This window comes from Panicum virgatum, chromosome 7K (assembly GCF_016808335.1).
Source record: "Panicum virgatum strain AP13 chromosome 7K, P.virgatum_v5, whole genome shotgun sequence".
In the NCBI taxonomy this organism is placed as follows: Eukaryota; Viridiplantae; Streptophyta; class Magnoliopsida; order Poales; family Poaceae; genus Panicum; species Panicum virgatum.
This window is the reverse complement of record NC_053142.1, coordinates 47,702,103-47,726,611: the sequence shown is the minus strand read 5'-3', so window position 1 is coordinate 47,726,611 and position 24,509 is coordinate 47,702,103. Positions and strand designations below refer to the sequence as shown.

Sequence of the window (24,509 nt, the reverse complement as noted above, 5' to 3'; positions counted from 1 at the left end):
GATCTCGGGACCCAAGTTACCAATATGAATTCATTAAAGGACCTTGATGTAAATTTTCCAAAAGCGTAATACCCACAATATCATAGGCCCTGTTTGGGGGAGCTTCCTGGAGCTTTTGCTTCTCCAGGAAGTTCCAAAAACCACAAGCTCCCCCAAACGGGGTCAGATTCTCCAAACCGCGGAAGCTCCAAAAGCTCTTCTTCACACTACAAGCGGAAAAGCTCCATCGGAGCAGCTTCCCGAGCTTTTGGCGTCCTTCCTCCCTTCCGCGCGTCCCTCCTCCCCTCTGCACCGCCCGTCTTGCCGCTCCTCCGCCTGTCCGCGCCGCCCGTCTCCGCCGGCCCCAGATCCGTCTCGGCCAACCGCCGGCGACCCGCGCAGCCGGGGAAATCGGCCGCCAGTGGCCTCCGCTCCCCCTCCCTCGAGGTCGCCGCCCCAGATCCGTCGCCACCCGCCGCCCTCCCTTCGCGCGGCCCCTCCGGCGGCTCTTCTTCTCGCCACCTTCCTCTCCGCATGGCCCACCCACCGGCGGATCTCCTCCCTGCCGGCCTCCCCTCCGCGCGGCCTCGCTGGCGGCTCTGCTCGTCGCCACCTTCCCCCCGCACGGCCACCTGCCGCCAGTGGATCTCCTCCCCTCCGCGCACCCCCCGCCGGCGGCTCTGCTCCGCGTCGCCTTGCCTCCACGCGGCCCCCGCCGGCGGCCCTGCTCCGCGCTGCCCTTCTCTTCGCGCGGTCGAGGCCGGCAACTCTGCTCCTCGCCGGCCTGATAAGCAAGAAGCTAATGGGCAAAAGCTCCCCAAACAGACCTGCTAGATTCTCTGAAAAACAGCCTTTTGGACTAGCCGGTGGAGCTTTTCTAAAAAGCAGCTTTTGCAAAAGCTGCCGCTACCCCAAACAGGGCCATAGTCCTCCCATGATCTGCGGTCTACACAGGACACTGCTAATGCCGAAAATTACAAAGGCTGTGTTTAGATGATGTGAAAAGGGATGCGAAAAGTTACATCACACACGTTTCGTTTGTTTGTGGTAAATATTGTCCTATCATGACTTAACTAGGCTCAAAAGATTCGTCTCGCAACGTACATCAAAACTATGCAATTAGTTTTTTTATTTACCTACATTTAGTACTCTATGCATGGGTCATTTGCTACATTTAATATTTCGATGTGATGGAGATATGATGGAGATGTGATGTGTGTGTTTAGTTCCCACAAAATTTCCAAACTTTCCATCACATCCCCTATCACATCGAAACATTAAATATAGCAAATAACCCATGCATGGAGTACTAAATGTAGTTAAATAAAAAAACTAATTGCATAGTTTTGATGTACATGCTACAGTACGCTACAGTGATTTTCCTACGCTACAGTGTTTTCGGTGGAACTAAACACAGCCACAGCCAAAAAGGAAAGCGGCTGCGGGCAGCGGGCAGCAGGCAGTCAGACACCATCACCAGTGACGAAACCAACCAATTTCAATATTTTTATCTCAAATCAAAAGGCTTGTAGAAGAATCCAAATTGAAACACAGTAGTCCCCCACCCCAAAGGTCCCAAAGCGCCAGCGTGTTCGAATCCAAACTCATAAATAAACCTCTCCTTACCATTCTGTTACTCCGTATCACCTCCTCCGCCGCTCCTTCCCACGAAGGCGAGAGGTGCCCGCGACCGCGAGGGATGCTGACACCTCGTCTCCGCCTCCGCCTCCGCCGCTCCAGTTGATCCGCCACCGAGGTGAGCTCTCCGACTCCGACTCTGCCCCCGCCCGCGGATCCTCCGATCGCGGATGCCGTGCTTCGGATTTTTCTGCGGCGCGCGTTCCTCAGACTCGGATGCCTTGTCGCGTAGCTCCGTGTGGTTTGGGGGGGTGGCTCGTTGTGCGCCGCGCGAGCGGAGGAGATAAACCCCAGGTCCCCAGCGCAAAATTTACGGAGGGAGTTGCGAGCGAGCTTTTTATTTCCCCCTTTCGGACCTTTCGCGGCAGCTTTCGCGGGAGGATCCCGCGAGGTTGGGCCATTCGTGGTGCGGATTCTCGGTTCTGCCGGGATGATGATAAAACCCTCGTTGTTAATATCGCCCTTTTGCGCTTTTGTGTTTGGCCTGATGTAGTGGAGGGCTGTCATGTGGCGCCGCTGCAGCCACCGCTCTTCCGTTAGGCTAGTGAGTGGAGGTGGCGAGTGGGGCGGAGATCCATCCGCTCGTGGGTTTTGGTTTCTCCTTTTTGTTGCATTGCCAAGTAATTCTAGCTTTGTTTGTACGTGTTCTCCCTGCCCGTTTAGTTGGTTTTCTATTCGTGTGCTGAACTTACTGCTGCGTGGTGCCCGTGTCCAGTCCAGCCCATCCATTGTTGTTTTGATTAGGTGATGCTACTTCTTCTTCCTCAGCCTACTGAGCCATCCAAGTTGGGCCACACTTGTGCCTGATTATGGTAGGCGTAGTTCACTTTCCAGAAAATTTTTGGGTGTCAATTGAATCTCCATGCTGACATTGAGCTGCCCCTGTGTATGTCTTTGCTCGGTGAAATTATCAGTGTTACACTGTTTAGAAACCAAAGTAGTTTGTTCCTAGCTGTCCTTTGGGTTAGTAGACTAGATTCCTGGCCTGGTAGATTGATGTTGAATTACAATGCTCATTTGCTGAATTTTCTCTTGAATTCAGAAGGACATCAGAACTGTGTGAAGAGCAGGTTTGTTAAGTGGAGGGGGCGAGATGGGGTTTGACCCACTGGATTGGTATTGCCAGCCAGTCAAGCATGGTGCTTGGTCGCATGTGGTGGAGAACGCATTCGGTGCCTACACTCCATGCGGCATCGACACCCTGGTGGTGTGCATCTCATTCCTTGCACTCTTTGGTGTTTGCTTCTATCGTATATGGAGGACAACGAGGGACTACACAGTGCAGCGATACAAGTTACGCTCACCGTACTACAATTATATGCTTGGGCTACTTGTGGTGTACTGCATAGCCGAACCACTATACCGGATTGCCACTGGTACCTCCATCATGAACTTGGATGGGCAGCCAGGCCTTGCTCCATTTGAGGTGAGAGGGCTAATACAGTACCATTACTACCAAGTTCTGTTTACTTTTATATGTTGCTCTGGCAAGTATATTTACTGAGTCCTAGTATGTGGTACTAGCTAACTAGCTATGGAATTATGTAAACTATACTGTATCGTCTAATGATATTCTTGTACCTATGGAATCATGTAAACTACTATGTGTCCTTTACTTATATATTCTTGTACATTTTTGGCCTTTTCGGGTTATTAAAAATCTGCAATTCTACAGATTGTCTCATTGATCATTGAATCTGCTGCTTGGTGCTGTATGCTTGTAATGATTCTGCTGGAGACAAGAATTTATATCTATGAGTTTAGATGGTACATCCGGTTTGTGGTCATTTATGTGTTGATTGGGGAAGCTGCTATGTTTAATCTTGTGCTCTCAGTGAGACAGTACTACAGATCGAGGTACAGTACATTTGTAACATCTATTTTGTTGATTAAATTATTTTTTATGGTGACTCGCAATTTTTGTCATGGTAAGAATTTTATAATAGGCTAACTTGGTGTTTTTTCCCCTATGCAGTTCAATCTTTTACTTATACTGCAGTGAGATTGTATGCCAGGTTTGCGTCTTCATTTCTATAGTTGTCCAATAATAATATTTTGGTGTTATCTCTGTTATATGCTAAACCTTTTTTTTTGTACAGTTCTTGTTTGGAATTCTCATGGTGGTTTATCTGCCTAGTTTGGATCCTTATCCGGGTTATACCCCTATCAGGAATGAGGCACTGGTTGACAATACTGATTATGAACCTCTTCCCGGTGGAGAGCAGATTTGCCCTGAGAGACATGTCAACATATTTTCCAGTAAGTGATAGGAAGTTGTTCCTCATTATCAGATACATACATAACTAAATTTCTATCCCTGTTTGAATAATGATATATTTTGTTATCGTACTTTGCTAGGGATATTCTTTTCATGGATGACTCCTCTAATGCAACAAGGATATAAAAGGCCTATCACAGATAAGGATATTTGGAAACTAGACAGCTGGGATGAGACTGAAACTTTGTATAGCCGGTATGTTTTCCCATTCTCCTTGTTGAAATGACAAATACTCCTGCAAATCCTAACAACTCAATCCTATCTCAGATTCCAGAAATGCTGGAATGATGAACTTCGAAAACCAAAACCTTGGTTGTTACGAGCTCTTCACAGCAGCCTTTGGGGAAGGTACGTGCAATTGTAAACCTGATACCTATATGTCTAATTTGATATTTGTGCGTGTAGTGATTAATTATTTTCACTTTCAGGTTTTGGCTGGGAGGATTTTTTAAGGTCAGTTTTTTGTCCATATAATTTCGTTAGACGATTTTCCCTGTGTTTCCTTTTCATATTTGTTCCATTATAAACATTCTGTGTTATTCTCAGCAGCTTATATGTTTCCCTCAATTTTGTAGATTGGCAATGATGCTTCTCAATTTGTTGGTCCACTCATATTGAACCTGTTGTTAGAGGTATTGCTTCTGATTTTGTGACATTTCAAAGTCAATAACATAGAAGTGCTCATTTATCCTAATATGTTCCTTTTCATTAATCACCTGTAACCATTGTTAATAGACTAGTAAGTGCATTGATTCTAGAACAGACCATGCAATGTGAAAATCTAGCACACTGTTATTTGCTTTCCACCACTATAAGGAGCTAAACTCTTTTTTTTTTTTTCTGATAGTCTATGCAAAATGGTGATCCATCTTGGAGCGGGTACATCTACGCTTTCTCAATCTTTGCTGGAGTGGTATGGATCATTTTGTTTCAGTGTGTTTGAACTTCTAAGCAACAATTGTGGTCCTAGTGATTCAAAATTGAGTAACCCTTTCACTTCAATTTTCAGTCACTGGGAGTTCTTGCTGAGGCACAGTACTTTCAGAATGTTATGCGTGTCGGTTTCAGGTTGAGGTCCACATTGGTACGTGTTTCTTGCATATCAAGAACTTTATTTCCCTTCTATTAAGAGGTTATGCAATCAGCAGGCATCCATAGAATCTCTTGTTCCCTTCTTGAGATCACTCTTCTACTTATGAAATCCTGATATGTCAGATAATAAGCAAATTGGATAAGCAAAATAGCCTTAACAGATAATTGTAGGGAATTTAGTGAGATAATGGGAAATATTTGTTCCAAATTTTCCTTTTACATTATCTGGTTTATTCGGTTATTGTATTACTTTATAGGAATTTGTTTTTAGCATCTAGAAGGACTCTTTACATGGTCTCTACATTGTTTCCTATGTTTCCTCTATGTATGGTCATCAAAGTTTTCAACAAAGTGTAACCTTTTGTTGTCGCGCAGATCGCAGCTGTTTTCCGCAAGTCCTTGCGACTGACTAATGATAGTCGTAGGAAGTTTGCTTCTGGGAGGATTACTAATTTGATTTCAACTGACGCGGAGTCCCTTCAGGTACCTGCCTTTGTGTTATTGGATTGGCTTACTGTTAGGAAGGAGGGAGAAGTGTGTATTGATGGTATGTGTCCTGGCCATTTGTTGTGTGTTTTGCATCCTTCTAATTTACATTTGCACCTTTGCAGCAAGTGTGCCAGCAGCTTCACAGTCTATGGTCTGCGCCTTTCCGCATTGTTATTTCCATGGTCCTTCTATATGCACAGCTTGGTCCTGCAGCATTAGTCGGTGCGCTCATGTTGGTTCTTTTGTTTCCAGTTCAGGTACATTTCTCTTTGTGAACATGCAGCCCTGAAATTTCCTACGTTGCATGTCCATGTGTCTATGCTGTCTGTTTTAGTGACAATTCCATTGTTACTAGTGAATTGGCTGCTGGATTTGCTAGAGAAAAAATGTCCATCATATACACATTCTTGTGTCGTATATGGAGTTGATGTATTTTTTGTAATTGTTAGCGCGCCCCACCTAGCCAACCCGACCATAAAACCCAGGTGTTATAGTGGGAGGGGTGGGGGCTTTTATCCATAGTCCATCATTCCCCCTACGGCGTGCGAGCCCGGCGTAGCCCGCAGCAGGTTCTAGTGCCCGACGTAGCCTGCAGCAGGTCTCAGCACACGAGAGGCGCAGGGGAAATCGCGCAGCGGAAATGCGTGGCCGGGTGGGTTCGAACCCGGGACCTCGGCTCTGGTACCATGTTAGCGCGTCCCACCTAGCCAACCCGACCATAAAACCCAGGTGTTATAGTGGGAGGGGTGGGGGCTTTTATCCATAGTCCATCAGTAATTATGCAGTTGTGAACCTTCTATTTATTTGTTGGTGTTTTAGCCCCCATGTTCATGTTGTTACCATGTAGTATGCTTTTCTTATTGAGGAAAAAATTATAATAAGCATTTATTTTGTTAATATGATGATATTTCTATGGAAAACCCATTGGTAATGGTTTGTCTACGTGTTCTATCCAATCTACTGCAATTGCCATAAATTAATAACCTGAAGTTGTGGTTGTTGAGTAATTATTTCACATTATATATAGATGAACTGGTCTTGGAACTAAATGTTTATGATGGATCTATTCCTTTCATTTCCCAATTAAGGTTGATGGTGCAGTTTTAGCTGTATCATCTTAAGCACTCTATTTGTAAACTTGACACATCTCTGTCAAATAAACAGTGAGCGTTGAATTTTCTGTAAGATACTGCTTTCAGACGTCAAAAGTGACTCGTATGGTTTATCTTTTCTGTTTTTTTCAGACAGTCATCATCAGCAAAATGCAAAAACTTACAAAGGAGGGTTTGCAAAGGACCGACAAGCGAATAAGTCTCATGAATGAAGTATTAGCTGCTATGGATACGGTCAAGTATGCTATATTTATTTTTTATTTCGTTATTAGTAACACCTAGCTTTGATTATAACTATTTTAATTTCCAAAAACTTCTTTTGTTAGGTGTTATGCTTGGGAGCAAAGCTTCCAGTCAAAGGTGCAGGACATCCGCGACGATGAACTTTCTTGGTTCCGCAGGGCTCAGTTGCTTGCTGCGGTATATTTCTTATATCTTTGCATAAGTTTTGAAATTGACATTTGTGTACATAAGTTGACTTGTGAGAAGTTTTATTGCGCATCATATTTCTGCCTTCAGAACTCTGATATATTTGCGCCTATTCTTATCATTTTCTTGCTTGTTGCAGCTGAATAGCTTTATCCTGAACAGTATCCCAGTTATTGTCACTGTTGTTTCATTTGGTGTATATTCTCTACTGGGAGGTGACTTGACACCAGCAAAGGCGTTTACCTCTCTTTCATTATTTGCAGTCTTAAGGTTCCCACTTTTTATGCTGCCGAATCTGATAACTCAGGTGTGTAGGATAATGTTTTCTTTCCTTTTATAAGATATTTTTAAAGCTACTTGGAAATTACAAAGCATCCCAATTTCTATATGTAATTACTAGATTCTTAGATTGCTGGCCATGCATTTTCCCCTTATTACATGTTCATATGGCTTTGAAAAATTATCTAGCTAAATAGATATGGCTTACAAAAATTATCTAGCTAAATAGTTGGACTGGAATTTTGATTCATACCAATGATGCTCTCATTGACTGTGCTATTATGTTTGGTACTCATGGCTGCTTACCATTTTTGTTTTTCTTGTAAATTCAACAGGTGGTTAATTGTAAGGTATCATTGAAGCGTCTTGAAGATCTCCTGTTGGCTGAAGAGAGATTGCTTCTGCCAAATCCGCCTATTGATCCTGAGCTTCCGGCTATTTCTATCAAGAATGGGTATTTTTCATGGGAATCACAGGTAAATTCATGTTTGTATATTTTTACTTGCCACCTGCATTAGTTTATTTTGCACTATTGCAACTGCACCCCTAGTGTTTATAGTAGTTGACTTCTTGTCTCGTGAAAGTAGATGACTTCTGTAGATATCTTCCTAGTACATCATAGGACTCAAGGTGTGCTATTTATCTCTTATAGTCTTATATCGAGATATCCTCCTTTCAAGATTAGTATAAAGCTGTTCACATTACCTTTTCCATCTGATTTTAAGATGCTTCTTGAGAACCAATTTTTTAAATGTTGGCAGGCTGAGAGACCAACTTTATCAAATGTCAATCTGGATGTACCTGTTGGAAGTTTAGTTGCAATCGTAGGAAGCACTGGGGAGGGTAAAACTTCTCTCATATCTGCCATGCTTGGAGAAATACCACCAGTGTCGGGATCAGATACCTCAGTGGTTATTCGTGGATCGGTGGCCTATGTTCCTCAAGTTTCATGGATCTTCAATGCTACTGTGAGATTCACCACTCTTAAGTCTGCTGCGTTGAATCTTGTACAACTTCTTCAGCAATCTAACTATGACCTCACAGGTCAGGGACAACATATTGTTTGGGTCTCCCTTTCAAGCTCCACGCTATGAGAAAGCAATAGATGTAACTTCATTGCGGCATGACCTTGACCTACTTCCGGTAAGTTCTAAATGCAAGTATTCAGATTTCACTGTTCAGATAAAAAATTTGGAATTATAGGATTCATTTGATACAGAGGGAGCTTCCTTGGAACATGTTCCTTTATATCTCATGTTGTAATCTAGTCACCCCTTTCTTGTTTACTAATATTGGTGCACGGTGCTTTCATTTTCTGTTGCAAATTAACAAACAATGGATTTCTATCAGGGTGGCGATCTCACAGAGATTGGTGAAAGAGGAGTTAATATTAGCGGGGGGCAGAAGCAAAGAGTTTCAATGGCAAGAGCTGTGTATTCAGATTCAGATGTATACATATTTGATGATCCACTCAGTGCATTAGATGCCCATGTTGGCCGTCAGGTACATTGACTATCAATTATATACCATCTTGTTCATGCTATCTATTTATGATCTACTCACATACTGGAAACAGTGAGCTATTGATAGTTGGAAATGATGCTTCTACATAGGATGTCCGTGATCCTTATTTTGAGGTTCCATCTATGAAGGAAGCATAGAGAGTCTAGAGCCCAGACCCCATATACTAATAATTCATGTCCCTTGACACATGGATTTGTGCAAAGTATGATTTGACATCAACAAACATCCAAAATTCGTTTCTACCTGACAATAGATTATACTCAACCATTCAGAGTTATGTGACAAATAGTTCATACAGCTCATATCAATTGGATGTTCCGTGTATCACATCGTGTAATAATCATATTTAGTCTTTAGGTATAGCACTGCCTGATATTAGTGACTGCAGTTCAGGTTTATGCTTTAGAAAATACTTAAGCTTTCTGACTTATTTGTTCTTTTCCTAAGTTTTCCTATTTTACATGTGCTACTAAGAATCTTGTCACTGAAATGAGTGCACATGCAGGTATTTGACAAATGTATCAAAGATGAACTACAGCACAAAACCCGGGTTCTTGTTACCAATCAGCTGCATTTTCTGCCATACGTTGACAAAATACTGCTGATTCATGATGGTGTAATTAAAGAGGAGGGCACTTTTGATGAACTTAGCAATAGTGGTGAACTCTTCAAGAAGCTCATGGAAAATGCTGGAAAAATGGAGGAACAAGTAGAAGAGAAGCAGGATGAAAGCAAATCACAGGATGTTGCAAAACAAACTGAGAATGGGGACGTTGTAATAGTTGATGGAGGTTCAAAGAAGAGCCAGGATGATTCTAACAAAACAAAACCGGGGAAATCTGTTCTTATTAAGCAAGAGGAAAGGGAAACAGGGGTTGTCAGTGGGAAGGTCCTTTCACGGTAAAAGTTAATATTTTCTGTGATTATAATTAGGTTTAAAATTTAAATATTCATTGACACTTGAGGCATTCTGCATATTGTAAAGTGTCTTTACTGATTATGTTGGTCTGCAATATATGCTTACTCAGTATCATTATCTTGCAGTTACAAGAATGCACTGGGAGGGATGTGGGTGGTATCCATACTCTTGTGTTGCTATGCACTGACTGAAGTTCTCCGTATTTCAAGTAGCACATGGTTGAGCATTTGGACTGATCAGGGTTCTCTGAAAATTCATGGTGCTGGTTACTATAATTTGATCTATGGAATTCTTTCTTTCGGGCAGGTATTTATACCCTTCGATATTTTGTGCTCTCTTTTGTGTCTATGATTGATAGGTTTGAGCTAATAAAGCGAAATATTTTTCTTTTAGGTTCTAGTCACTCTCTCAAACTCTTACTGGTTGATTATATCAAATCTTCGGGCAGCAAAAAGGCTGCATGATGCCATGCTCCGATCAATATTAAGAGCTCCCATGGTATTTTTTCATACCAACCCACTTGGACGGATCATCAACAGATTTTCAAAGGATTTGGGTGACATTGACAGGAATGTTGCTGTCTTTGTCAATATGTTTATGGCACAAATATCTCAATTGCTCTCAACTTTTGTTCTCATCGGATTTGTCAGCACTATGTCTCTCTGGGCCATCATGCCGCTCCTGATTTTGTTTTATGCAGCTTACCTTTATTACCAGGTATGCCAACCAAACATTATATGACTGAAATCAAAGTTTCATTATGAAACACGTGCTAAAAATAATCACCAACGTGACATTCACATGCGAACGGCTCTGATCTGAACACCCAGAAATAAGCTCTGCCAATCATCACTAAAACAATCTCAGCTCCCTACATTGCATGATTTAGATTGCTTAGAACAGTCAGGCATGTATAAAAGGAAAAAATTTCAAATGCTTCCTTTCCTCGGTAGTATAAATGAATTTATAGTTTACCTTTTTTTTCCTTGCTGACACTATGTATACGTGTTCATCTCAGACAACATCTCGCGAGGTGAAGCGTCTGGATTCCATCACAAGATCTCCCGTGTACGCTCAATTTTCAGAGGTTTTGAATGGTCTGTCCACAATCCGTGCTTATAAAGCCTATGATAGAATGGCAAACATAAATGGGAGATCAATGGACAACAACATTAGGTTCACACTGGTGAACATGAGTTCAAATAGGTGGCTAGCTATTCGTCTGGAAACATTGGGCGGCATCATGATATGGTTCACAGCAACTTTTGCTGTTATGCAAAATCAACGAGCAGAGAATCAGAAGGCTTTTGCATCTACAATGGGTCTACTTCTTACTTACACTCTCAATATTACCAATTTGCTCACAGCTGTCCTTCGTCTTGCTAGTCTTGCTGAAAATAGTTTAAATGCTGTTGAACGAGTTGGAACATATATTGAGTTGCCGTCTGAAGCTCCTCCTGTCATTGAGGACCATAGACCACCCCCTGGCTGGCCATCATCAGGTGTCATCAAGTTTGAAGATGTCGTTCTTCGATACCGACCAGAACTTCCCGCTGTTCTTCATGGCATATCTTTCATTATTAATGGAAGTGAGAAGGTGGGAATTGTTGGCAGAACAGGTGCTGGTAAATCTAGCATGCTTAATGCTTTGTTCCGTATCGTGGAGCTTGAACGAGGGAGGATATTGATTGATGATTGTGACACTTCCAAGTTTGGAATTTGGGACCTGCGCAAAGTTCTAGGAATAATACCACAAACACCAGTTCTATTTTCAGGTATGTTGCTGAAATATAAATGTTAGCACTGGAGGTGCTTTATGTAAGTTTGTTATTTCTAGCTTTTTATGTCGCAAATGTTTGTGTATGACCTTTCAGGTTCTGTTCGATTTAATCTGGATCCTTTTAATGAGCACAATGATGCGGATCTCTGGGAGGCTCTGGAAAGAGCTCATCTAAAGGATGTTATCAGGAGGAATGCCTTAGGACTAGATGCTGAGGTATGGCGCATGCTTTTGTTTGTCAAATTTCATGTCCATTAGTTTTTTTTCTTAGTTGTTGATTTCTTGTACAAATAATGTATCATGTATGTTTGTACAGATATGCCATAGTTGTGCTTAAGAAAGACAGTCTTCAGTGAGACTTTTAATTCTGACATGTGACAGCATTTGCTACTCTAATTTTCATCATTTCACCTGTGAATGAGCATATGATGTCAATGAAACGTTGTTTTATTGAAGTAATTGCTAAACAATATAGTTGTGTTTCCCTCTAGAAAGTAATCCTGAATAAAATCATTTGCATTTGTATTAAAGATTATTCATTTTTCATAATGAGCAATGCGGAAAGTTTTCACTAACATGAGCTTTGTTTTATTGGCACAGGTTTCTGAAGCTGGTGAAAATTTTAGCGTTGGACAACGGCAACTGTTGAGCTTAGCTCGTGCATTGCTGAGAAGAGCAAAGATACTTGTTCTTGATGAGGCGACAGCAGCAGTTGATGTACGGACTGATGCTCTTATTCAGAAAACCATCCGTGAAGAATTCAAGAGTTGCACAATGCTCATAATTGCCCACCGTTTGAACACTGTCATTGACTGTGATAGGTTGCTTATTCTAAGTGCTGGGCAGGTATGTTATTGAGTAAACCTTTTTTTTTGTCTTTGTTGTCGTGCTTGATTCGTACCGTGCAAGTTTGTTAGTATTTTCATGTCATGTGCTGATTATTGCAATTTTTAAAGTTATCAGTACTTGCATATTTTGGATGGATACCAATTGTTAGACCATTTTAGTGTCATTTCTTTATCAATCTGAACAAATACTAAATTTAATCACGGCAAATTTAGTTCTTAGGTTCTCAAAAGACTAAAATCAGGACTAAAGAAGCTAGGTAGCCCTCACAATTTGGATGGGACTGTTTGTAGTTGGTAATGTGTTTCCTTCGTCATATCTTGTTCATATTGTAAAGGTCTTTATTTTGCTGTGTAAGAATCAGTCATTTCTTTTTTTTCATCAGTGAGATACCTAAAGCAAAATTGCAGCACACTTTTTTTTTTCTTGAACACTCAAGAGAGCTGCGTATCATTTGTATTAATAGAAGAGGAGTCTTACATAGACACGAACACACACTAAATTGCAGCACACTTCATCCCATTGTTATATTTGGTGGCAATTCAATATTTTGTAATGTTGTGTTTTTCAGGTTCTGGAATTTGACTCACCCGAGAATCTTCTGAGCAATGAGGAGAGTGCTTTCTCCAAGATGGTGCAGAGCACAGGACCTAGCAACGCAGAATACCTCAAGGTACTTTGTATCTAATATTGAATTTATTTTGGTAATCTTGCCATGTTGTACCAGTGACAAAAACTATCACGTGTCTTAATGCAATCCTGCCCCCCCCCCCCCCCCCCTCTTGTGCTAATCTACACCATTGGCTTCGGAGGGGTGCTGATTCTTCTTTCGTTGTGAATGAAAAATTATCCACAGGGTCTTGTATTTGGAAGTGGGGAGGAGAAATCACGGAGGGAAGAAATCAAGCTGCAAGATATTCAAAGGAGATGGGTTGCTTCTAATCGATGGGCAGAAGCTGCCCAATTTGCGCTTGCTAGAAGCCTCACATCATCACATAGTGACCTCCTCGTCCTAGAAGCTGCTGAGGGAAATAATATCCTCAGGAGAACAAAGGATGCTGTAATCACTCTGCAAAGTGTTCTAGAAGGGAAGCACAACACTGAAATTGACGAAACTCTAAATCAGTATCAGGTCCCAGCTGATCGGTGGTGGTCATCGCTTTACAAAGTCATTGAAGGTATGGTTGTTTCTAATACACACGTTTTTGACAAAGCTTTGATAGCTTTCTTTCAGTCATGCTTTGGCTTGTGTATAAATTATGCTGTGTGCAAGAACCCAAGTAATATGATATTTTGGTAACGGTGAAGTTCCTTGGAATTAATAATACAAAAGGAATATTGGTAAAACCGACATGTAATTAGCATAGTCATGTCTTGCCAAAATTATATGAAATGTTTTGTATCAGCCATGCCAATTTTACTCGGGAATCAGCTGTATATGCTCATAACTAGCCTTCGATTACAAGAAAAGCAATTGCTCTGCTTATCAACAGCTTCTACATTTTTCTGACGCACTTTGCACGTATTGCTTTCAGGCCTCGCCATGATGAGCAGATTGGGCCGCAACCGCCTCCAACAACCTTCCTACAATTTTGAGAACAACGGCTCTATTGACTGGGACCAAATGTAGATGTAGAACTCTGGAGTAGAACACTGATCCCATTCCCTGAAGTCTGGTTGTGGAGTAGGTTGGAGGTGCAGTTATTTCTGGAGGATTTGGTTGTCCCTACTGTGGAGGTGCTGCCACGGACAGACGACGTGCCAGCTTTTTTTAGTAGTAGATTCACGGCCCTGACGCCGTTTTGAAAATGAATAACGAGCTAGTTTTGCCACAGCAGGACGGTACACGACTTGCTGTACCCGTCGTCCGCAAGGATTGTAATTTCCTGTGCACACTCCGACATCATTATATGCCAGATTTTGATAACTTGTGCCAATGCAAGTCTGTTCGTGAAATGACAGTTGCACGTCGATGGTTAATATCTGGATTGTAATTTCCTGTACCGTCGTCCGCAAGGATTGTAATTTGGTCCTGTGTGCTACCGCCACGGTACATCGGGGCGCTGGAAGCACAGGTGCCTGAACTCTCAAAGCGGTCGTCGACCGCTACATGCAAATCTTCAGAGTTGTTTCTGCACGCACTGTCTACCGTCATCACTCATCCGATGGGCATGGACTCTGTAGTCTCTTCGATACAAAAAGAACGGTGTAGCTTTTCTTTATTAAGGCCGATCAATCGACTACAGCCGGCGGGGAGGAATGATTTGCTGTGTGATTACAGACAGTTAATGGTGGGGTTTTGGTTCTCCTAGCATCCTAACCTACCGGCTCACCACGATCACAACGAATGGGCACCAAAACTGAGACAACACAGCACGAAAAGAAAAGAAAAGAAAAGAAAAGAAAAGAACAAACGCCACGCACGTATACACGTATCCGTTTTACTGATCGTCGACGATTTTCAGTCGAAGAGCTCCCACTGCGTGGTGGCCGGCGCCTCGAACGTCTCCCATTTCGTCGTCACCACGACGGCCTGCAGCCGCGCGTTGGAGACCTTGAGCACGTCCAGTGTCTCCACGCACTTCTGCACCCGCTTCGCCTGCAAAACACACGCCCGTCAGAATTAGAAGGCACTATTTCACGCACGGTGATGTGTTAGGCTTGCTGAATGAGATCGTTTTCCAGTATGCCATGGTTTCATACAAAAAGAAAATGTAGAGGAATTTCCCCATCCTAATCTTTGAGGTGGCATGAATACACCATCACAACCATGACAAAGTCTCTGCACTTTTTACATCTCTAATCATCCATGCCCACGAAGCCCCGCCTGCCCCGGCTTCTATCTTTCTTGTCGTCGCAGTTTGCTTTTCTTGCCATACACTCTTTGTAAACCTATAAAAGGCCATCCAAGGGAATGATAAAGGCACTGCTTTAGAGACTGATAACGCCATCCAAGGGAATGATAAAGTCACTGCTTTAGAGACTGAATTCACCATAGAACAACCTAGGAGCAGAGTTAGCTGGCGCCGAGGCACTGCATGACCGGCATTACACATTTGCAGCAGGCTGTATGTGGAATTCTTGCCCCTGGACCAACTGTTTTCTAGAACCAAGCCGATGGAACCTGTGACGCTTCACTCACCAACCGGTGACAGGTGTGACAGACAGCTACCAACAGTCCTATCTCATGGAACACTTGCACTGCTTGCCATGGCACTGCTTGGCCACTCGCAGGCCAGATATTTTCAGATACCAATGCTACACCGCTACTGTAACCAATAGGCCGGTGGCCCTGAAACTGGTCTGGATCTGGGTGCTCATGCTAGTCAGTAGCCTGATCCCTGCAGTGAGTGTAGGTGTACCTGAATGTTCCTCTGCGAAGATGAGTCCCCGACTGCAGGTATGCTCTCCAGCTTCACCGCGTGCCGCATCAGCAGCTCGATCAGCGTCGTGATCTGCACCTCGGCCACCTTGTTCCCTCTGGAGATCGATTTGTCGATGCTGGTTACCTACGACAAGAAAAGGAAACATTTCTCCTGATCAGCATTATCAGAATCACGTCACCGTCATCAGAGGAGCGAGCAATATAATGGCACCCTGCAGGAGCATATCCTTGTCAGGGATTCAAGTTGTGTCCCTGTTGGAATGGGTGGCTAGCTATTCTAGGGACCATGTGGGAATTTCACTGCTCGGCTCTACATGACCACATCGGCAGGACATCCATTCATGCAAAATCAATTTGCTCACCAAATTCCTTGGACAGATTACTCAACTCGCCATTCAATGCACCCCCCCCCCCCCCACCCCCATGCTTACATGTCCGAAGCAGCAGGGATTGGCACCATGACTCCACCGAAAACAGCATGCCTTCTCCCTCCCTCTCTCTCTCTCTCTCTCTCTCTCTCTCTCTCTCTCTCTCTCTCTCTCCTTTATACACGCTAGTAAACTTCTAAATAAGCTGCCTATTATTTTTATTTTTAGTAGCCCAGCTAATTTTCAATCGCCTGAAGTTTTTCATCAATCAGTGCCACCATTGGCACTGACAGAAGTAGGCAAGTAGCAGCTTCGGTCAACGGTGAGAAGGAACGGTGAGGCTAACCTGATCGGCGAGCTTGTCGACCTCGAGCGCGATGGCGCCGCTGGCGCGGTTGGCGCTCTCCATCTTGGCGTTCTTCTGGCGCTCGATGTACCGGCGCTCAAGGCTGGCGGGGTCCTCGGCCAGCACCAGCTTCGACTTGTTCTTCACGCCGCACGCGTCCAGGTACTCCGTGTTGCCCCGCGCACGGCCCTTGTAGGTCAGCTGCTGGTCCGCCGGCTGCAACCCCGTCCTCGACGCGAGAAGCTTCTTCAGCTGCCCTGCACGCACGAATCATACGGATGGCGCAATTTGTTAGCACAGTGCCGTACATGCAGCTTATTGTTCCTGATCTGCAACTACTGCCTACTCATCACCAACATTTTGGTGCTGATATTAACGCGTGCGATCAATGTTCAAGGCTTCAAGCTAGCGGGTGGCTTTGCTCGGTACTTTTGCTCTGCAGGTGATGGTTAACACCCACGATGGATTCTGTCAGTGGCAGTTTGGGACCAGATCCAGGTCTGCCATTTCATGACGCCAAAATTTTGCAAAAAAAAAACTGGAACTTCTTTTTGATAAATCACAAAAGTATAGGCACTGTAGCTTTTTGCGGCGTTGCGCTTTACAAAGCACTGCAAATTTGCAAGACCATTTCCACTGTCCCCCGAAAAAACTTGCAGGATCTAAAAAAGGATAGCGCACATGTATGGGTTCGAGTTCAACGAGAGATGATGCTAGAAGCCTACAACGTGCGCCCCTTCCTCTGCAGGACACAACAGTCTACGCGGTGAACGAAGCAGCGTGGCGATCACTTGCGGCCACAGGTGTCGGTGCAACGGGACAACCGAGTCTCCAGAGCACCTCCAGACCGTCCGATGGGGCCGCCCGTACACGTGGGACCATCGTGCCCCTGGATTCCCCGCATTCCGCCCTGGCCGCGCCCCGTCGCTTTGTCGGGGGAAAGGCGCCTCCTCTCCTCGTCACCGACGAGCGCTCCGCTCCGGCCTCCAGCAAAGTGATGGCAAAGCAAGCCCCCAGCCTCACTGATCACCAGATAAACTGATTGATTAATTAGCCTCGTGATCCGCGACTAAGTAGCCGTGCTTGCATCCCCTTGAAGGCTTGCATTGGAGCAGACAGTTGATGCCGGTATTTCACGGAAGGAATCATCCAAGTACGGCTCCGCTGAATAACTTCAGCTTAATTTGTTTTTACCGCTCCTAAGCACGGATTTTTGGAAGTCTCAGCATCAAATGATTTACTGATCTCCAGGCACATTTTCATCAGGATTCAGGAGAGGAAAACCGGTGGATTCGGATCGCTCGGGCTGCGTGGCGGGGCACCGAAGCCGGCGCCCAAGGACAGAAGGATTTGGATTTTGGAGCAGGGAATTTTCCCCCATTCACGAAGCGAATTCTTCAGCAGATCATGTGGCATGTACTACTAGATATTCCCGGCGCCTTGTTTCTTTCCGGCTGAATAAGAAGAGAGATTCTATCTACGAAGGAAATGATACGAGTAGAAAACGGGGCGATGTCTCTGTCTCTCGCTCGCTGTCCCGAACATCGCGGCGGCGTTAATTCCTCCACGCGGCGCCGCTGCCGCCGGAGGTCATGGTGTTTTTTAAAAGCCAATTCAAATTCAAGGGATCCCAGATTCTTTTTTTGTTATAAAAATATCTCGTGTAAGCCACGATTTTACCAGCAAGAGTTTTAAACCAATCATGAGGTCAACTTTTACAAAAAGTAAAGAGTTTGAACAAACAGAAAAAAAATGGTTTCTGGCCTACTACTTGATTAGGGTAATTAGATTAATCGCCGCGATTAGCCAGGAAGCAAAGGGTAACGGTTCTACCTTGCCGGTTTTACCCGCCCAAGCAAGAAAGGAAGGAAAAAAAAACACGCGCTGAAATAAACTGAAGTCTGAAAAGAAGACGAAAGAATTTTCAGTTTCTGTCTTCATCTACAGAAAGCATCGACGACGCCGGCGGCGGCGGCGGCAGCGAACCAAGTTAATGGAGAGCATCAACTAGTAAGCGCGCGCGGTTACTCCTCCTCCTCTAGATGGAGAAAGCGGTTTGACGAAAGCCAATGCGAGACGAGGACGAGGCACAGACTCACCGAACGTGGCAATGGGGGAGACGGGGACCTCGTGTCGCGCGCCGCCGTACTTGACGCGCACCCTGATCTCCGGCGGCGGCGGCCTCGGCGGCGCGCCGTCCTCCCGCGCCTGCACGACCATCCCGCTCGGGCGCACCTCCCAGCCGGCCCGCTCCTCCGCGGCCGCCGCGACCGCCGCCGCCGCGACCGCCGCCGCCGCGTCCGACCACCCGCTGCTCGACCCGCCGTCCGAGCTCGACCGGTGCATCACCGACGCCATGTGTGGACCGAGGAGCGCGCGCACCTGCTTCTTCCGATAGTATCCCACGGAACGGAAGGAAGGAAGCTTCTGCGGGCGGCGAGCGAGGGAAGGCAATTGATGCGGGGTGCGCGCGGTTGGTGCAGTGCCGTGGAGTGTGGGTGGTGGTGGTGGCGTGGGGGAGAGGGAGAGAGAAGAGAGAGGAGGAGGACGGCGGAGACCCGCGGCGGGGGAGAGGAGGCACGGCACGACGCGGGTGGGGGACGCGCTTCTTCGATTGTTCCCCGCCCGTTTTCCGCCTCTCTCTCTCTCTCTCTCTCTCCGGTTTCGTACTGCACGTATCCAAATGGACCCTTTTCTTTGCCGCGGGCGGGCGGACGGATTTGCCCCTACGGCGTCCGGGGATACTACGTCGATACTGTTTCCGTATTTGCCTGTCTGCGGGTAGGGGCGTTGGTTTTGGTAAGAAGAACCTTTGCTTCTCGTCTCCTCATGGTCAAGAACGGGCAACATCCCTTTTCCTTCGGGGATGTAAACTCACGTTGTACTAATCTCATGATGAAACCACTGATCCATGAAGTTGTTTCATGATGTTATCTCTACTGAAGACATCTTTGGGGGGCAAAAACACTGGAACTAAACAAAGCTTTCTGGCAAAACAAAAAACTGAAAGGTTCTAGCTACTTTGTGCGTGTCTTTGCTGTCCATGGGCGTTTTTCAGAATTATGGACCGACCAACCTCTGACCTCTCACCGTTGCAGAGAGTAAACTCTCTCAACAGTGCCATTCTCAAGTCCTGATTAATTGACCTCTTGGTCTTCTCTTTTCCACTAGTATATACAACATCAACACATGTCTCCATCTTGGTCCTTTCCTTCCCACATGTGTTCCTCCGGCACTTCTTTACGAAGGATGCGGGGCCGCAACATGACTGTCTCTCTTACCATTTTATAGCATGGAGATTAGAAACAAATGCCATGTTTGGTTAGCGGGTGAAAAAAATTTCATTAAAACTTTTAGCCGCTTTGACAACTAATTAGAGGTACTAAATAAAGTCTAATTACCGAATCATCTCCAAAACTATGGTACTGTAGCACTTACTGTAGCTAATGAGGCCTTTGACCGTACGATTTGGGGATGATTAGGCGGGGTTACTATAGCATCATTGTAGCCAATTACGGTGAAACTTTGCTTATTAAATTCATCTCGAAAAGTTACACCCATCTATGAAAAAGTTTCGCAAATAAACTTCGTTTAATACTTCATACACGCATTCATCTTTTTATGAAAAAATCTTCATCATGTAAACCAAACACGGCCAAAGCACCAAACTAAAGGCCACGACGAATGCTTGGTACGGAGATCAAGGCCATGTTTGGTTACAACCCCAATTTTTTCACAAAAAGACGAATGCATGCATAGAGTACTAAATAAAGTTTATTTGCGAAACTTTTTCACGGATGGGTGTAAATTTTCGAGACGAATCTAATGAGTCAAGTTCCACCATAATTGGCTACAGTGATGCTACAGTAACCGCCCCTAGTCATCCTCTAATCATGCATCAAAAGTCTTATTAGCTACAGCACATGCTACAGTACCATAATTATGAAAGTTGTTTTGTAATTAGACTTTATTTAATATTTCTAATTAGTGATCAAAGAGGTAAAAAAATTTATATAAAAACTTTTTCATCCCAAACCAAACAAGGCCCAAGTGCCCTACTAAGGTAGAGCAGGGAAGAGGCAGCAGGGCAATGGGCGCTCGCCAAGTGGGCTCCATCCGCGGGAGACAGCTCAGGATGGGCCCGCGCCAGGCTGCACGGGCACTGCTGATCTCCTGATCCGGAGCGGGGCTTTCGCGGCCCACCTGTCTGCGGGCCGAGCCTGCGTACTGTACCGACGACTTGATGGTTACCGTACAGCGTTGGTGTTGTGTGACAGGACCAAGGTTTTTTTATCCGACCGATTCCACCGAACCGCCGGCCACCGGTTCCGGTTAACCGGACCGGTTGGACCGGTTACGGTAAAAACCGGTTAAACTCAAATTTGAATTCAAAACCCGCAGTTATACCGATTTCGAACGGCTAACCGGCCGGTTAGACCGGTTTACCGGTCCGGTTTGACCGGTTACCGGTCGGTTTGAGTGGTAACCGGTCGGTTTGAACGGTAACTGACCAAATTCAAATTTTTTTCTTTTCTAGTTTAAATTCAAATGCCCGCAAAGTATACTAAATGAATGTTTGCATAATATGTTTTAGTCTAAATGAACCCTCCAACCCTCTTTTGTACTACTTTTACATTGTATTTGTATACTTTTGTATGCATGTTTTTTTTGTTTAACTTCAAATGCTCGCAAAAGTATACTAAATGAACGAATATTTGAAAAAAATTGACACCATTAGATTCGTCGCAACTTGAAGTATTTTTAAGAATTTTTTGGGATTTTTCCATGTTTTGAAATTCAAATTTAAAATTTGAATTTGGGCCGGTTTGAAACAGGCCGGAACCGGAACCGGTCCGGGCCGGTTAGACCGGTAACCGCGGTTACCGGACCGGTTCCGGCTGGTTTTTTTAACCCTGGAGAGGACAAGGAGGAGGACTAGGCCCCCGACGCGTGCGGCGGGGAACTTGGTGGCCCGTCGTGCGGCCTCATGTCACTTGCATTTTTTTTACCCGCTTAAAAACTTGACCGGGGGTTGAAACGGATCCCATCGTTTTTCATTAAGAGAAAACTTATCCGGTCAAGAAACCCTTCGAACTCTGGCCCATGCCCGAGAGAGCCATGCCTCATGGCAAGCACAGCGAGAGGGTTTTTTAACCCACAAATGGAAATCTTACTATTACTAATTTGAGGCTCCTTTTGAAGCCTCCAGGCGATGCCACCTAGGATCCTAGGTGGACAGTCTAAAAAATAGAAAAAATCTATAAATTCTCACAAAAATCAGAAACATCTAGCCATCAATTCGGCAACTCTAATCATAATAGCCATTGGATCTGTTATCTTTTTCTAATAAATTACCCACATTTACCATTATGAATATAGACTAAAGTAACCCCCTAGAGATGTATCTAAATTACCCACCTTTGCCATTATAAAGAATAATCTAAAGTAACCCCCTAATTTTCATATAAATTACTCACTTATGCCATTATAAAATAATATAAAATAACCCCCTAAATTTTCATATATATTATCTAATGATATATTATAATAAAAGGTTAAAATAAACCCCAAATCTGAATCAAAATCTTTACTAATTGGAGGCTCCTTTTGAAGCCTCCAGGTGAAGCCACCTAGGATTCTAAGTGGACAGTCTAAAAAAATAGAAAATTTTTACAAATTCTGATAAAAAACAGAAATATCTGGCTATCAATTCGGCAGCTCTAATTATAATAGCCATTGAATCTATTATAGTTTTCTAATAAATTACCTACCTTTGTCATTATAAAAATAGACTAAAGTTACTCCTACACATATATCTAAATTATTTACTCACCTCTGTCATTATAAAAAAAATCTAAAAAACCTCTTAATCTTCATGTAAATTACCCACTTATGCTATTATAAAATAATACCAAATAACCCCCAAAATTTTTATATATATTATCCAATGATATCATAATAAAAAAGTTAAAACAAACCCCCAATCTAAATCAAAATTATTTTATTACAATAAAATCTTAAAGTGCATCAATATAAAATTTTAAATTACTATTTCTATCATTATTAATATTATTATTAATATTATTATTTATATAAAAATACTAACCATAATGTGTGTCTCACCATATATTCATGTATAAGAGAAGAGATGAGAATATCAATTTTCATGTTGTTCACGTAGCTTAAATAAAGTGTTCAATTAAATACATATCAAACATATATGGAGGTATGATGCAAAGTGAGAAAAATTATTAGTAACTAAATCTATCACCTTTATTACAATTATATAATGATAAATATGTATCTTCACAGTACTGAATTAGAATATTTAATTGGTTAAAGAGAGCGTGAAATAGATAATTATTAGATATCTTTAACTAGCTTTTCGCGGCAGCACGGATTGATAGACTAGTTCATCTTAGCCAAGATTTGAACCCCGGACCTGTGGGGTGCCGCCAGAGAGCCTTGACCACTTGGTCTAGGAACCTTTGGCTTTTTTAACCCGCTTGTCGTTGAATACCCGCGTCATGGTAGGTTGACCAGGACTGTCCATGCTCTAAGACCAAGTTTATCCTTGTCGAACCAACTTTTGAGTTGTGACTCATGCTGCTTTGTTAGCAGCTTGTAAATTGAATAAATTCTCAGTGCTATAGAAATATTGATGACTTCCTTTAGTACTATAAAATTTTGAGAAGTTTCTTCACTGATACTAGAACTACTCTTGTACAGTTAGTCGTCTTTGCACCGTGTATGTGCATGTAATCGTGTGGCTGGCCTGCAACATATCCTGGACAGGAGCATGTGCCCCAAGAGTGACACTGATCTCAAGGAGGATATAGACTGGGAGGAGTAGCATGTCACCCTGTCCCAGCGAATTGTGTGCCACGGCCCACGTCCCCGGCCGCGTCCCCTCAATCACTGCGTTCGGCAGACTGGAACTGGAGGCTGGAGCTGGAGTTGTGTGAGAGAAAAACACTGTTAACTGGCTGGTGGCTGGAGGCTGGAGCTGGAACGATGTGAGAAGAAAATACTGTAGTGCTGGAGCTGGAGCTGGAGCCACCAGCCGAACGCAGTGAATGTCACCATACCGTGCAACAGAGAGCGCGCGCTCGCGCGCCCGGTGATTCCAAAACCCCAGCACATGGCGTGCACAGGCACAGCAGATCAGAGCGCGCCATGCGCCGCAAGCGGGCAAGACAAGAACCGAGGCACCGCGGGAATCGGCGTTCGGCACGGCCGGAGCCGAGAAAACCACCCCCGTGCAGCCGCGCTCCATCTCCACGCGAGTGGGCACGCGGGGCGCATCATCCCCTACCCATTTCTCTCTCTCCATTGGCTTGGCTTGGCGACCTGGGACCTGGGTGGCTTGCATTGGGCAGGCGACGAGGGAGTAGGAGAGGAGAGAGCCGGGCGGCGGCCGGCACCAGCACGCACCATCGAGTACGGGCGAAAAGGGGGAGCGAAAGGCTGCCTGGCGCATAATAAATGGCAGGGCCGGACGGGCAATCGTCCTCCCCTGCGTCCATTTTCAGGCAAGGATCTCCAAGCAAGTAGTGCTGCTCATCATGCTCGACCTCGGCTCCAAATTAAATGAGAGAGAGACCTTAGCTTTGTGCTTGGTGCATGCCGGTTGATGTCGCTGACACCATCATTAGCCACGGGGAAATAATGTCGTACTAGTAGCTAGTAGCAGCTTAACTGGTACGATTATACTTTTTTTTTGCGAAAACTGATACGATTATACAAGTAGATTGGATCGGCGAGACTTGAGAGTATATGTTGTGGTGATGAGCGATGACGCCTTTCTTTGGCTCGTTCTAGAATAGGCCACACCTCGCTGACTGTCTCAGCTCGGGATGTAAATGGGTACCCATTGGTGTTTTTAGATTTGTCATTTTAGTTTATTTTCTCTCACAAACTAATTATGTAGCATACAATTCTAGTTTATTTTTATCAAGTTTTGAGTCGATCCAATGACCCAGAAAATGTGGGACTTGCATCCCTAGTCTCAGCAATCTAGCTAGTAGATGAAAAAGGCCGCAGGT

The 24,509-nt window shown here is 44.3% G+C and overlaps 2 protein-coding genes across 9 annotated transcripts; one reads left to right on the top strand and one right to left on the bottom strand.

The window, feature by feature from the left end:
* The first annotated feature begins 1,577 nt into the window (after positions 1 to 1,577).
* LOC120641812 (ABC transporter C family member 2-like) lies at positions 1,578 to 14,345 on the top strand. Of its 8 annotated transcripts, none has more exons than XM_039918063.1 (29): positions 1,578 to 1,735; positions 2,660 to 3,043; positions 3,293 to 3,474; positions 3,593 to 3,632; positions 3,717 to 3,876; positions 3,976 to 4,090; positions 4,163 to 4,243; positions 4,324 to 4,348; positions 4,471 to 4,527; positions 4,743 to 4,808; positions 4,905 to 4,979; positions 5,363 to 5,470; positions 5,599 to 5,733; positions 6,721 to 6,827; positions 6,915 to 7,008; positions 7,157 to 7,324; positions 7,632 to 7,772; positions 8,058 to 8,264; positions 8,341 to 8,439; positions 8,647 to 8,799; positions 9,326 to 9,720; positions 9,865 to 10,045; positions 10,133 to 10,456; positions 10,758 to 11,514; positions 11,614 to 11,735; positions 12,120 to 12,365; positions 12,937 to 13,038; positions 13,222 to 13,543; positions 13,901 to 14,345. In XM_039918063.1, exons 2-29 carry the CDS (start codon positions 2,711 to 2,713, stop codon positions 13,993 to 13,995), a joined length of 4,890 nt encoding a protein of 1,629 aa, XP_039773997.1. In that variant the 5' UTR covers positions 1,578 to 1,735; positions 2,660 to 2,710; the 3' UTR covers positions 13,996 to 14,345. The 8 variants fall into 8 exon arrangements, with proteins under 8 accessions (XP_039773997.1, XP_039774005.1, XP_039774003.1 ...); XM_039918071.1 differs by having other exon boundaries at positions 1,586 to 1,735; positions 2,663 to 3,043; XM_039918069.1 differs by lacking the exon at positions 1,578 to 1,735 and adding an exon at positions 1,935 to 2,008.
* Positions 14,346 to 14,555: 210 nt separating this feature from the next.
* Positions 14,556 to 19,117, bottom strand: LOC120641814 (BAG family molecular chaperone regulator 1-like). Its single transcript, XM_039918072.1, has 4 exons — positions 18,564 to 19,117; positions 16,465 to 16,721; positions 15,728 to 15,874; positions 14,556 to 14,964 (listed from the first exon to the last, which is right to left on the bottom strand). Exons 1-4 carry the CDS (start codon positions 18,820 to 18,822, stop codon positions 14,827 to 14,829), a joined length of 801 nt encoding a protein of 266 aa, XP_039774006.1. The 5' UTR covers positions 18,823 to 19,117; the 3' UTR covers positions 14,556 to 14,826.
* Between the last annotated feature and the right edge of the window lie 5,392 nt (positions 19,118 to 24,509).